Raw genomic sequence first — 14,517 nt, 5'->3', positions numbered from 1 at the left:
CTGTGCTGACAGCCCAGAGCCTGGAGCCTGCTTCAGATTCTGTGTCTCCCTCTCTCTCTGCCCCTCCCCTGCTTGTGCTCATTCTCTCTCAAAAATAAATGAATAAACATTTAAAATAAATAAATAAAATAAAAACATTAAAAAAACAGAAAAAGGAAGGGCAGGGGCCAGATTATGCCCCTTAAAGGCCAGGCTGAGGAAACACACCTCAGAGTTCCTCTGCATGTAGGAGTAACGTGAAGACTGTAACAAGTTTTAAGCAGGGTGATGTGATCAGCTTTACCTTTTTTAAATGCCTGCTCTGCCTGCCACGTAGAAGATGGAGTAGAAGGTGGCGGACGGAGTCCACTTGGCCAATAAATATTGAATGGCTTGCTCTGTGCTAACACAGTCTTAGTGGTTGGCAGGTACCATTCGCTCCTCGTAAATGCCATGATATGACTGACCCCTTCTAATGTCCCCATCTTACAGATGAGCAAATGGGGCGCAGAGACGTGAAGGGACATGCCCGCGCTCCACGGACAGCTGGTTATATCATTTGGGCCCCACTGCACAGAGGTGGCCGTAGAGCATGGTGACGGGGGTAGCACTGAGGAAGACGGAAGACAGGGAGGAGTAGAGAGCAAGGCCTGAGCCACCAGGGACCCAATGTGTGACAACTGGGAAAACACGCCAGCCACGGAGAGCAGCAGAATCGGCCAGAGAGGGAGGAGGAAAACCGAGGGTGTACGCTTACGGAAACCAAGTGCGAAGCCAGGGAGGGAGAGGTAACTGTCTAATGCCACTGACAAGCTGGGCGAGATGAGGACCCAAAGGAGCTATTGGCTTTAGCAACGCAGAGGGCACTGGTGAACGTCAATTTAATGGGCCGAGATATGGATTCGGCAACCGGAAACAATGTGGGGGGTTGTTTATTGTAGGAATTTGTTCCACGAACAGGAGGCAAACTAAAAAGTTAACAGGCAAAGCCAGATGATGGTAGAGGACAGAACACGTGGGGGGCCTGGTGGGGACCCACTGGCTGCCAGCCTGTGCTCCCTGGGAACCAATGGTCAGGTTCTCTCGAGAGCGCCCAGGATGGACCACAGCTTTCTGACCTACCTTTTCCTGGTACTGGCGCCGGGAGGAGTCCAGGGACTGGATGAGGGCGGTGGCATGGCCGATGAACATGGCGTAGCAGGTGGCGCCCACAATCATGCTGAGCATGGTGAGCCAGACGTCCGACATGCCTACAGGTGCCTGCCGTCCGTACCCAATGCACAGCATGTGGCTCATGGCCTTGAAGAGGGCATAGGAATACTGCTTTCCCCAGGAGTTGTTCTGTGGACAGATTGTGGGGTGGGTAGTGAATGGCCCGTCCTCTCATTAGCACCTAGAAAGATCCTTGCCACCTTCTGCTCGTCAGCCTAACTCTTTCCCAGTGTGTGAGCCCTGGGCTTCCAACCTGGCTGTTGGCTGAAAGCCTTGGGTGAGGGACAGGAGGTCCACGCTGGCAACCTGTGGTGACAGTGAGTCCCCGACTTGGGCCTTTCCCTTGTTATCAGGGACAGGGATCAGACCGGCAGCCCCAGCAAAGGGAGGGGAGCCAGCCTCTCAGCCCCCATGGGGCAGCCTGGAGCCCCTCCCCCACCCAGCAGCCAAAGGCTCCAGGCCGAGCCACCCTGCTGTCCTCTGCTTGCTGAAATAGCCCTATCCCCCAACCAAATGACTGCCAAGTGAAGCCCATTTCCCCACTGACCTCAATTATAAAACCAGATACACTTCCCCTGGGGGGACAAGCTCTGGCAGCCTGAGCCAAAAACACTGCCCTCGTTTTGGGTGAGCAAAGTTTAGGCGCCGCAGAGCTAACTCGCCTCCTGGGTGAGCCCCGCCAGAATCAGTCCAGGGCTGAGGCCACTAGTTGTCCTCCCCCATCGGGAGGTGGACTGTCTGGAACACACAATGCTTGGGGGCAGGAGAAGGGAGAAAGGGAGCGAGAGAGGCTCTTGGCTATTTTTGTCTCCAAAGCCACTCAGTGTCTCAAGGAAGTCTCTGTGTGGGAACGCTGGGCGCAGAAGGACCATCTCCCGAATTGAGTGCATGTGTGGGCCTGTCACCCTCACACAGAGGAAACTGTCCCAAAAGAGGAAGCTGCCAGATGAACCCCAGCACCTGCCACCTCCCCAGCGCCTCCCTGTTCACACAGCGAGTGTGTGAGCAACAGTGTGCACGACCTAGTGCGGAACCCACCGAGCCCCTGCCCAGAGCCCCAAACCCTTCCACGGTCACCAGGCTGTTCTTAGCACCCAGAGAAAGGCACAGGAGCTGCGTGCCGTGTTCAAGGTCACTCAGAATGGTCCTAGACAAAGCCGAGCTGGTCTGGTGGTTCTCAGTCCAGACCAGGTTGGGAGGTCAGCGGGGCTGATCCAGGGGTGCTGGCCTGTGGTCCGGGCCTGGGGAAGTGGGGTGGCCCCCAGCTGCCTCTCAGTCAGGGCTTCTGGCCTTACTGTAGAACCTCTGGGGACCGGGAAATTCAATCCATATGGCCGATTCATTTACACTTAGCTCATCAAAAGGCTGTTTTGTAAAGGCCTATTTGATGCTGAAAGATGCCTCAGGGTCTCTTTCACCTCTTTCAAAGCTGGTTTTTTGTCCCCTGGGGCCCTGGGGATTTGCCAACAGACCAAACCAACTGACTGGAGGAGGAAGGCAGGGGTTCGCCAGACCCACAGAAATGCTCACAGGTCCAGGGGTCCCCACCCCGCCTGGTGCCCAATCTGTCCATGGGAGGCTGGGGGACTGACTCTACGCTATGGCTTCCCAGCCCCAATTCCATCTTCCCTCACCCACCACAGGGTTGGTGGTAGGGAGGTGGTAAGTCTTCCCAGCTGAGGGCCCCACCTATGAGCAGCAGGTGTGTATCTGGCGGCGGGGGAGGAATGGGGGGCAGGGGACAGCCCAGCTCAGCTGCTGGAGCAGAAGGAGGCCCTGTGTGATCTGGGAGTCCGGGCATTGCCAACAGCGCCCTTCATAGGGTTTCCCTTTTCTTGGGTTCCGCTTTTAGGACTAGTCTGTCTCTGGGGAGCAGAGGTAGGACAGGAGCCCCCAGCCCAGCTTTGCCACTCTTGAGATAGTCTGAGAAAGGCCAAGGTTTCGTCTCCCTGGGTGAAGTTGGGACGAACACGAAGCTCCCAGCCGTGCTGGATGCTGTAAGAAGGCACAGGTAACCGCATGCAGCCCAGCGCTCTGGGACCGACGGATACTGGCTAGATCCATGCGCCCTTGGGCACCAGGCTGGCACCCCAGGATCCTACGTGTGGGAGCTCAGGAGTCCCAAGCCCTAGACCTACTCTGCCCACCTGTGCCTCACTGGCTCCCCTCTTCCCAACGCCCAGAGGGAGGGCTGAGCCGCACGCTCACCACCATGTTGTTGATGGACACCCAGCAGTCGTCGGGGAAGTCCTGCAGCATGGGCACCAGGAACTGCAGGCAGCCGTCCCAGTGGCAGAGCAGGAGCATCATGCCGATGAGATTTACTATGCGCACCACGGCGCTGGCCAGGTCGTAGGTCATGTGGAAGATCTGCAGGCAGAGGGCAAGAAATTGGCCTGGATAGGTGGGCGGTCAGGAGGGGTCTCAGCTCGCCCCTGCAGCTGCTTGAGGGCGCCGCTCCACGTGGACTTGGCAGAGCACCGGGCTGGGTGCAGGTGCAGGCTGTGGCAAGGGTGGGAAGGTGTCAGGCTGGGAGCCGGAAGCACACGGCAGGCTGTAGGGCCCCAGAGGGATGCCTCCTGGGTTGTGGGGGCCTCCCACGGGAAGTCCAGCCATCCAGGCCGATATGCGAAGGGAGGGCATCCGGAGCCCCATAGACCCCAAAGGGTGCAGAGAAGCTGCTTCATCTGCTTGCCTAGGCCGTGAGGACACCAGGGAGGAAGCCAGAGCCAGCGTGAGCCTCCTCCGGGGACCAGAGTCTGCAGTCTGGCCAGGGGCATGGTGCTTCCCTAAATCTGCCACTAGATGCTGAGGACCTACCAGGGGCAGTGGGCTCTGCTTAAGACAGCCACGGAACTGAAGGAGAAGCAGCACAGACACTCCAAGTTCACACAGACCTTGATCCCAGGCCCACTTCCACCCCATTCCTAGCTGTGTGACCTTGAGAAAGTCCCTGACCCTCTCTGAACATGCCTTCTCATCTGGAAAATGGCAATAAAAATTCTTACCTGGATGGATTGTCAAAAGGATTAAATTATACATATAAAGTGCTTGGTACTGGCTATAGAAGTGTTCTATAAATTGCAAACCATTATTAATTGATAAGTGGTTAATAATTAATCTTTATGATTAGTTAATATGTGGTCGTAGTAATGCTCTCCCGTATCGTTTAATAAAGCACAGCACCCTCTGCCTGGGTGGCTCAGTCAGTTAAGCGTCCGACTCTGGATTTCAGCTCAGGTCAGGATCTCACAGTTCGTGGGTTCGAGCCCCTCACCAGGCTCTGCGCTAATGATGCGGAGCCTGCTTGGGATTCCTCTCTTCCCCTCTCTCTCTTTCTCTCTCCCCCACTCATTCTCTCTCTCCCCCCCCCCTCAAAAATAGATTAAATTAAAAAACATAAAAACAAAATAAAATAAAGTACAGCCCCCTCAACCCCAGCCCAGTGGCACCCATGCATCCCCACTCTCATGGCTTCTAGTGAGAGGCTGAAGCATGGGTGGGCGGGGCCAGGGTGGGCACATCAGCCCAGCACCCCCCGCCCACCACCCTCCTTCCAGAGCTGCTGCTTCGTCTGGTTTCAACAGGGCTCACCATGCTGACAGGGCAGTGAGGGGACGGAGAGATGGAAGGAAGTCTGGAGGGAGGTCTCAGGAAGTTCTGGCCTTGCCTCTGGCCTGGGAGGCTCTGGGGACAGCATGGGGTAGACTTTGGTAGCTGGCGGCAGGATATTCTGATACTAGCGACCTCAGTTTCCCCTTCTGAAATGTGGGCCTAGTTTGGGTCTAGGTTCTGAAAAGCCGAACACGAATCCTACTTGTCCCTCATCTCCAGGGTTGTGCCCGCCCGTGGCTCCCTTAGTCGCATGACTCTGGATATTCCAGCTGAAAAGGCTGTGGAGCCTTTTCAGGAGGAAGCGGACCTTGGAACGGCTGGTGGAGGGTGGTGCCGCACCACCCCCATGGCCCCAGTGACAGAGGGACAGTAACACCACACCTGAGTGTGGGCACGTGGTCCCACAGCCACCACCTCACTTAAACTCACCCTTTGCTGAAAATATCATTAATCCATTTTACACCAAGGCTCAGAGAAGTAAAGGGATTTGCCAAAGTCATGGTGGCAGCGGAAGAGGCATTATCTGAAGATACCAGGGCTGCCTGCAGATTAGTGCGTTGGCCTGGTGAGGGAGGGGCTGTTTTTGGTGGCTCTGTTTGGCAGGTGAGACAACTCAGACCCCAAGTGGCTGAGTGATGTGGCTGGATTCACACAAGCAGGACCCAGGGCTAGCCGGAACACCCCGGCATCTCGCCTCCGCAGCCCAGTGCACAGACAGAGCCGTGTGTGCTGCAGCCTGGCCCCACGGGGGCCCCAAACCGGCCCCCAGTCCTCAGTGTGCCAGCTCCCAGCCAAACCGATACGTTAGCGTAAGGAGTGGCAGGCACTAGCGACCGGGCAGGGCGGCTTGGGACTGGGGTCTCGGAGGTGGAGCAGGCCTGAGCACAACACCGGTGCCTCTGGCCATCGGTCCACTGCCAGCTGTGCCCTGGGACCCGGATCCCGAGCCCAGGAAGCTCCTCAGCCTCTCCCCACCGTTCCCCGCAGCTCCTGAATACCAGCACCACATCCTGGGCTCTGAGGGGAGATCCCCCTCCCGGCCCTTTCGTGCTTAGGTGAACACAACAGCTCTATGACCTTGGGCAAGTCACTAAACTTTCAAAGTCTCAGTTGACCAGGATGCCACCAGCTCTCCAGACTCAGAGGCTGGCAAGTGACGTGGGACCATCCGGTCTCAGAAATGGCCAGCACCTGCCCTCATGTCCCACCACATCTCAGCCTCCCCTCAGCTAAGACGAGCCAGGCATCTGCCCCCCATTGCTCAAGGTTGCTAGAGAAATTAAACTGGCTACGAAAGTCCCCTGGGCCCTGAACACAACACAGGTGGGGTCATTATTACGAAGCTCCTTCATTTCCCGGCTGCTACAGACTAGATGTCTGTGTCCCTGTGAAATTCATATGTTGAGGCCCGAATCCCCACTGCGATGGGGTCTTTCGAAGGTGATTAGGTCGTTAAAGTGGCACCCTTATGGATGGGGTCAGGGCCCTTAGAAGAAGAGACATGAGAAGGAGGATCTCTCTCCACCCTGTGAGGACATAGCAAGAAGGTGACCATCCACAAACCAGGACGAGGGCCTTAGGCAGAACCCAACCACATTGGCACCCTGGTCTGCTCTCCAACCTCCAGAACTTCGGGGAATCACTGTTTGTTAAGCCCTGACGTCTGCGGTATTCTGTTATGACAGCCTGAGCTGGATGGTACCTACGGTGTCTAGGGCATAGAGTACTATGTAGTATATGCTGCAGAGTATAGTAGACTATATAGTATGTGGTATATAAAACAGTACTTGAGCTGAAGGAGGCCTTGGACCCCTTTTAGAAAGCGTCCCAGGGGTGCCTGGGTGGCTCAGTCGGTTAGGCCGCCAGTTCTTGATTTCGGCTCAGGTCATGATCTCGTGGTCATGGGATCAAGTCCCACATTGGGCTCCATGATCCTCTCTCTCCCTCTGCCCCTCCCCCACTTCTCCTCCCTCTCTCTCTCACGCTCAAAAAAAAAAAAAGAAAAAGAAAAGAAGAGAGAAGAGGAGAGAAGAGAAAAGAAAAGAAAAGAAAAGAAAAGAAAAGAAAAGAAAAGAAAAGAAAAGAAAAGAAAAGAAAAAGAAAAAGAAAAAAAAGAAAGCAAGCAAGCATCCCAGACTGGGGCAGCCCCTGAAAACTTTCCTCTACATGAATCACTTTGGGCCTTAGAGACAGAAGTATCAGGTTGGCACGTTTTTATGCAGTACTTTCTTTTCCTTTGGCATCATCTATGTTTTTTGTTCCTTCGTGGCGAATTTTCTTCCAGGATCAGGTGCTTGTCTAGCTTTGGCTTTATCGCGACCTCAGCAACGAATATGGCAGAACACATGGTACGATCTCAGGAACTGAGAAGTGCTTAGCGACAAGGGTAAAGGTGAAGGTGATGATGACAGTGATGGGATGACTGCGATCAAGGCTGCCACACGTGTATATGGTGGTGTTAGGGAAAGGCCCCACTCTGGGCAGGTGCAGCCTGCCTCTGACCTTGCGGGAAGAAAACGGTGCCTTTTCCTGCAGGTGGGCACAGGCTCATGTGTCCTGCACAGAGCACAGTGGTGGTGGTGGTGCCAGTGTCGGGCTGAAGAAGCATGTGGATGTAGGGAAGGCCCACGGGGAGGCAGGGAGTGTGCTGGGAAGCGGTGGGAGGGTGGGAGTTTTCGGTGGGGGTGAGGGGTATTGTGGCTGACTGCACCAACGTGGCAAAATCTGAGCTTCCTGCCAAGAGTTGGGTCGGGGGTACATCCATTCAGGCTAGGAGGGCACCCAGGTGGTAAGGTCACTCGCCCCGGCCCCGACACTACGGCACCCAGGTGTGGTTGCCGAGAGTAAGGCTGGACGTTGCTGGGAGAGGCTGCTGAACACTTGTGTGTCCCTGCTGTGGGCTGGAGCCACAGGCCACCCGCAAGTCAGCTGCACTACACAAATATTTGTTTTGCTCTTTGTACCTCATTAAAACCCCCGTTTACGATGTTGGTTCTGACCGTGGGGGTTGAGTACTTCATTTCCAGGCCCTGCAAGGCTTGCTGGGTGGGCAGCCTGGGCAGCTTGCTCTCTGTGCCCCGCAGGGCACTTGGGGGAGGCTCCGTATCTTCTGGCCACAGTGTGGAGACAGAGCGACATGTCCTCTACCTCGGCCAACCCCTTCTCATCACAGATGAGTTTCCTTATCTGTGCAATGGGTCGATAACTGCCAGCTCCCAGGGCTGTCTTGGGGATAAGGAGAGATGATGTCCACAGCTGGTACACAGTAGGTACTAAATGCATGTTGGTTCCTTTCCTTCCCTCTCTTCCCCAGCCTTCAAAGACAGAGTTGATTTCTCAGTCCTGGGAAGAGACCAGAAACTGCAGTTTCTGCCAAGGCCTCTTCTTGGGACCTAGTTGAGTTACCTCCCAGGGACTCGTCTTCTCCTCAGGGAAAAAGAATAACTTCTCCTTGTGTCTCAGGGACCAGTGGCCACACTGAGGTCAGCAATCCCAGGCCTGAGAGGATGGCTGTTGCATGTGTATCCTGGGAAGAAACTGGAGGTGCCCAAACTGAGGGTCATGCTGAGCCCCTTCCTGGGGCGCATAGACAGGGCCAACCCCCTGCCCCGAGGACCACTCCTTGATTCCAAAAGATAGAAAAATTGAGGCCCATGGGAGAGGAGACTCATCAGGAGGCTCGGCCTCGGCCCAGCCTCCTGCCTCCAGCCTTCCTCCCCAGGATGGCTTCCCCGCTCCTGAGGGAAAGAAGAGGATTCTGGGATGGGTTGCTGGGGTGCAGGGCCTGCAGGGGAACATCCGGAGGGGGGGCGACCAAGGTTTCTAACAATAGCCTCTGTGCCTGTAACAAGCTCACACCTCAGAGGGAGGGAAGAGGCTTGGCTGGGAGAGGCTTGGGTGGAGGATGCTGACCTAGATCGCCTGGGATGGAGGCAGAGGCTGGCATCCTCTGAGAGGGTGGCTGTCACCTGCCGAGACCTCCCCCTCCCCTAACTTCCAACACCTGCTAATACCACTAGAGAACTGTCTGATGGGGGGCTGAAGCCTGGGGGTCAGGAGTCTAGCATCTTACAGCTTCACCAGGGGTTATTTCCTCTTCACAGGTGGCTACCATTCTACCTGCCACCCGGGGCTGAAGACCATGTCCTCAGGATCAGCTAACACGATCCTTGCCGACAGAGGCTGGAGTGGGGACCAAGCTCCCACCTCCTAGACCATCAGAGCACACCTGACGGTTGGGGAAAGTGAAGCTAGAAAAGGAAAGAGAGTCACATATGGAGTTAGAGGAGGAGACAGAGCAGGGTTTTCTCTACCAAATACCTCCTTTCTCATGTTTCATGTAGACCTGGGACCTCAAGGGTCTCCCTGCTCTTGCCTCCAGGCCAAGTTGAGGCTAGAGCCCCAGGACTGGGGCAGGCTATTGAGGATGTGGAGACAGGGTTTCTGGGACCAGCTGGGAAAACCCAATTCAATCCCAGGGGTCCAATGGGAGCCCTTGGTAGGGCGGTGTGCCCGGCAGAAGCCAGCTCAAAGCAATTTCCTCCCCAGCTGATAGGCAAGATAACAGTGTATGTGGAGGGGGTGGGGAGTCATCCATCTGGCCTCCTGGGATCTCCCTTCTGCCCACTTCTAGAAGTACCAACTTCTAGTTCAGAGCCCTGACCTAAGGCCTCCTGGGGCCTCTGTCTGCCCCAGGAAAGGGCCAGGGCAAGAGCCTGCCTGACCAGTTCTGGATAGCCCAGAGAGGCAGCAGGGACAGAAGGCCTGGACAGAGCTCCCAGGACGCATGGTGCAGGGACAGGAAAGAAGCACTTAGTTTCTATTCTCAGGCTTATCCTGCTGAACCACTGGCCATTCTGCCACTTCTCCCCAGATATCATGGCCCTCAGGGCCCAGGCATGAGGAAGGAGCAAGGATGGCTCCCAGGGGGCAGGGGCCTGGAGACACGAACCAATGCCAGAGAAGGCAAAGAGTGGCTATTTCTCTGCTTTTAATGACAATCTAGCTGTAAGTTCAAGAAAAACAGAAGGTCGGGGTGTGGTGGTATCTTAGGGACTGAGGGAACCAACGTGGCCCAGTATTTTGACTTGGACGAGCCTGTCAGGGCATTCTAGGAAATATGCTTCCATTCTTCCTCCGCAGCCACTCAAAGGGGCCCAGCCACCGTCCCCTCCTCCTGCCCGGCACTGTCCCCTGTCAGGCCTGAGCTCAGCCCCACATGCCAACATCTCTCCGTAGCTGGATGTCCCATGGTTACCTCAAACCCGACCCGTCACACAGAACTCCTCACGCCACCCATCGACCCGCTCCGCTGCCTGCCTTCCCAATCTCGGCTGGGAGTCATCCCTAACAGAGGGACAGATAACAGAATCAAAGTCACCCCGCATTCAGGTGACCTAAGAATGCAGGGAGTGCATGGAACCCGGAATCAGGAGGCCCAGGTCCAAGACCCTAACACTGGGGCAGCTGACTCTTCTGACCCCTGTCCTCGCTGACAATCAGGAATAATAAATCCTGCCTGGCTTGCCTTGCCAGATAGGTGTGGCGAGCCAATAAGATAAGGGTTAGAAAGTATTTGAGAAAAGCAACCCCTCCCATAGAGGTATAGAGGATTATTAAGACAAGTGATTGGGGAGGGGCATTTATCAGATAGTTCACCAGGCTTTGTGCTAAGCATTGGTAAATACCATCCCATTTAATTCTCAAGGCAATCCAGTGAGGATTAGACCCACTTTGCAGATAAGAGATTGAGGCTCAGGGAGGCAAGGTGGCACCAAGGTCACAGAACCAGGCAGTGTGGAGCCAGGATCTTCATTCAGGTCTGAGAAGTGTAAAGCCCTGTGGCCGTTCACTGCACCAGACAGGCACTTCTCATTGCTGGGAGTCAAGAGAGCTAACTGGGTTCTGCTCCAGCTCTTCCACAGGCCTGCCGCATGACCTTGGGCAAGTCATTGCCCCTCCTCTGTCAGCAGGAATAATGCAAATTTTCCTAGGCAAGGAAAATTTCTGCCATGCAGGGATGCTGCCAGGCCGGTGTAGGCACTTCTGCAGCACAGGTGTTCATGACACCTCCGACCTCAATCTGCCAGTGCTCTAACCATCAGCCATGTGTGCTATTTGCCCAGGGCCCAGGCTGTTGCTGGGGTGGGGTGGGGTGGGGGCTTTGTGTCCTGAGCATAGGAACTTCTGTCCAACCAAGCAGAGGGGTCCTGGAGACCAGAAGACCAGCAGTGAGCCACGGCAAGAAATACGTCTCTGTAGAAGCTTCCCCAGGCTACAGCCTGCTCCAGACCCCAAGGTGGGCAGCCTCACAGAGTATGCCTACCTCCGCCCTGACACTTCCAGGCTGGCCTGCCTGCCGCCGCCGCCAAAAGGTGTAAGGTGGATGGTGGCAGACACAGACAGAAGCGCTTGCAAGGTCACCTGCTTTTTCTCAAACGCCAGCCCATAGCCCTCCTCTTGTCCTTCCCACAGATGACTGCATTCAGCCCATGGCTGAGTTAGGTTTGTTCAGAGCAGTGTTTTTTTACACCCAGTCCTTTTACAATTTTTTATTTAGTTTCTGTAGCCAGTGCTCTGCCCACAGCCCCTAGGATCCCTTTACAGTTTGTGCACACACAACTCCAGTCTCCTCGGAGCTTTTCACTCCCTATGGCTAGCACCTGCGGCTCTTTGTCGGAGACCTGCCCCAGGCTGCTGGAAGCCGCTTCGCCTGCTAGCACTGAGCGCAGGAAGTACCCTGAACTAATGACAGACACGCAAGGGGATATAAAAACTCCAACTTCTTTGCCCTGACTGGGACAACTCAGAGGTGTGAGGTAAGAGGTGTGAGGTATGCTGTCCCCAGAGCTCCCCATGGGACTTTGCTTGATGTCACCCTTGTTGGGCCTCCTTCCTTCTTTCGTGTGTCCCTCTTCCTTAGTCCCCCACCAGATGATTCCTGGAAACACTCCCCACCTCAACCCCACTGAGAGAAAAGCCACTTTCATGCAAATCCTCACCTCAGGGTCTGCTCCAGAAGAACTCCCAGGATACCTAATAGAGTTGCCTACAAAATTTGCACAAAAATCCAGATTTCTGCATCCCATGGTCAACCTATAGATCTAGCAACCCTGGGCCCTTTCTCACTTGGCAGCAAGTGGCCAGAGCAGAGTAGAGGCAGACAGAAAATGTTTTCTTCAGTTTTCCCCAGTCTACCACACTCTCTACTGCCTTCAGCTGGCCCTTTTCACCCATTCGCGTTCCCTGCCTGGCCCCTGCCAGCTCATGAGTTTGCATTTCCTACAATATAGTCCAATGGTTAACAGTGCAGGCTTTGGAATCCAGGTTCATCAATTACTGATTCTGTGACTTGATATAAATCCCTTAAACTTTCTGCCTCTCGGTTTCCTTATGTAAAAAACGATGTACCTATATGATACTCTCTACAGTTGTTAGAGACTTCAATGGGATACTGCCTGTAAAGTGAGTTTCACAGTATCTAGCACATAAGAGGTCAAGAAATTACTAATATTTGTCCTCTCGGAGCAGATGTGCCTGCTACAATCTGACAGCCCAAATCCAACTATCTGAGATTAGCTGGGGGCCCCTTACTCCCCCTGGGGGTAAGATACCCCTTCCCCCAAGATGTTTGGGTCTGACCACTCACCTCTTCCCACTGATGAATATATCGAATGAGGCGGGAGAGACGCAAGAGGCGCAGGAGGCTCAGGATCTTGGTGAAGCGGACAATGCGCAAGGCCCGGGCAGTCTTATAGACCTCTGAGTCAATGCGCGTCTCCACGATGAGGAAAATGTAGTCCACAGGGATGGACGAGATGAAATCTACCACGAACCAGCTTTTGAGGTACTTCATCTTAATCCGCTGCGGATCCAGGATGATCTCTGTGTTGTCCTCCACCACGATCCCTGTGCGGAAGTTGAGGACCAAGTCGATGAGGAAGAACGTGTCCGACACCACATTGAAGACGATCCAGGGTGTGGTGTTCTCATCCTTGAAGAAGGTGATGCCCACGGGAATGATGATTAGGTTTCCAACCATCAGCAGCAGCATGGTCAGGTCCCAATAAAATCTGCCCAGAGACACAGGGGTCAGTCGCCAGGAGGACAGACAGAATGAGCTACAGACTATGGGAGAAAACTCCAAGGGACAGCAAACGTTGAAGAAGGAAGTCTCGGGAGGTTCTGAGTCACTGGGTGAGAAATGCACATGGGTACCAGGGGAAGATATGGAGATTGGCATAGAAAGGCTCTTCCTTCACTAAGGATACCCTCTGCCTGCCCCTCTGTCTGCTCCCCCGACCCCATCCCCACTCCCCAGTGGGATTCAGGCTGAAAAGCAAACCACAGCGATGATGTCCAGAGAGAAGTGCAAAGCTATTTTAGCAGCAGGAGTAGCTCGCCCCACAACACCCCAGGCTCAGGCTTAGCTGCTCCATTCTCCCTGAGGGTCAGCTGTGGTCTGAGACAGGCTGGCAGGCAGACATGCTACAGACCGTGACCAGAGAGCAGGGGAGGTCCAGACACACAGCAAGTGTCTGGGTGGAAGGACGCTTGGGATCCAGTCCCAGCTCTGTCACTGACATGCTGTGTGACATCAAGCAGGTGGCCTCCCTGCTCTGGGCCTCAGTTTCTTCACTGTGCAATCAGGGATGGAGCCTCAACGCTTTGTCCTATAATTCTGAACTGGCCCTCACCCACACTGACTTTCTGGGGTCCCCCTTTAGGCTATTTCTTATTGCCAGAAAATGTCTGACCATCTCTCTCCTCAGAGGTTTGCATCCTAACACAGGGTTAGGGAAGGACAGTGAAATCTTCAAGGGCAGGAAGTGTTAATAAGGGGATTTCAGGCACCAGTGAGGTGCCACTCGATGCGATGGAGTGAGATCAGTGGGGGCTTTAGAGTATCATTTCTCCTAATGCGTCAAAGCAACTGCAAGTGTTTCCTGCGGGAGGTGGGGAGGGCCCCCTCAGGGTGAAGCCACCTGGCTCATCAGGAGCCCCTTTGGAGTGTGCAGACAGCACAGGTAGGCACAGACCCATGTCCAGAAGGTGTGATCAATCAATCCCAGGGACCCTGCCCGAGTACCAGCCACCCTAGGGCTGGCCCCAAGATCTAACACTTGCACTGCCCAGCTATTTCCCTCTGCTATTAATTTAGACAGTTACACGATGATAGGTAAAGGTATTAAGTCAGGAAGAAATAAGCATGTTCTCCCCCAAGAGAAATAACCTTTCAGCCATCGTTAATTCTCAACTACACGAAAGCCAGGAGGGAGTGGGAGACAAAAAGACAAGCTTTCCTCGAGTCTTCAGAGGGTCCAAAGTGCTCCTGCCAGAAGAGTTCCAGGTTTGGAAAAATATTACTTCCCAGCAAAATGTTTCCTTTGCCAAATGCAAAATGGTGCTATGAGTCAAGGAGAGGGTAGGGCCTGCTTCACTAAAGGTGGGCAAGACAGCTGTCCCACAACACACAGCTCAGGGAAGCGCAGCTTCTGGAAAGGCAGCTTTGAAGAGCTCTTTTGAAAGCCATGCCATTTAGGGCCTCAAGAAAAGACTTCAAGTCAGGAGCCTCTCAGGCTAAATATTCTCATTCTAAGGCTAGTGCCAAGAGGTCAACTTCAGCTCCTTCCTTGCTCTACAACCCACCACCCTTTCTCCAGCCCCAATACCCCTATGCCATCTGGGAGAACCCAATCTATGACCCAAGAA

At 54.5% G+C, this 14,517-nt stretch overlaps 1 protein-coding gene across 1 annotated transcript in view; it reads right to left on the bottom strand.

Annotated features, from left to right (window-relative positions):
- Positions 1-14,517, bottom strand: part of HCN4 (hyperpolarization activated cyclic nucleotide gated potassium channel 4) — a 45,199-nt gene that overhangs the window by 7,658 nt on the left and 23,024 nt on the right. Inside the window, exons 2-4 of the mRNA XM_023255072.2 lie at positions 12,455-12,878; positions 3,400-3,561; positions 1,102-1,320 (exon numbers count right to left, since the gene is read on the bottom strand). Coding sequence (XP_023110840.1) covers positions 1,102-1,320; positions 3,400-3,561; positions 12,455-12,878 — 805 coding nt within the window. The remainder of the gene's footprint in view (positions 1-1,101; positions 1,321-3,399; positions 3,562-12,454; positions 12,879-14,517) is intronic.

Source organism: Felis catus, chromosome B3 (assembly GCF_018350175.1).
Source record: "Felis catus isolate Fca126 chromosome B3, F.catus_Fca126_mat1.0, whole genome shotgun sequence".
Taxonomy (NCBI): Eukaryota; Metazoa; Chordata; class Mammalia; order Carnivora; family Felidae; genus Felis; species Felis catus.
The sequence above is the reverse complement of the archived record's forward strand: the minus strand, read 5'-3'. Positions and strand labels throughout refer to the sequence as shown.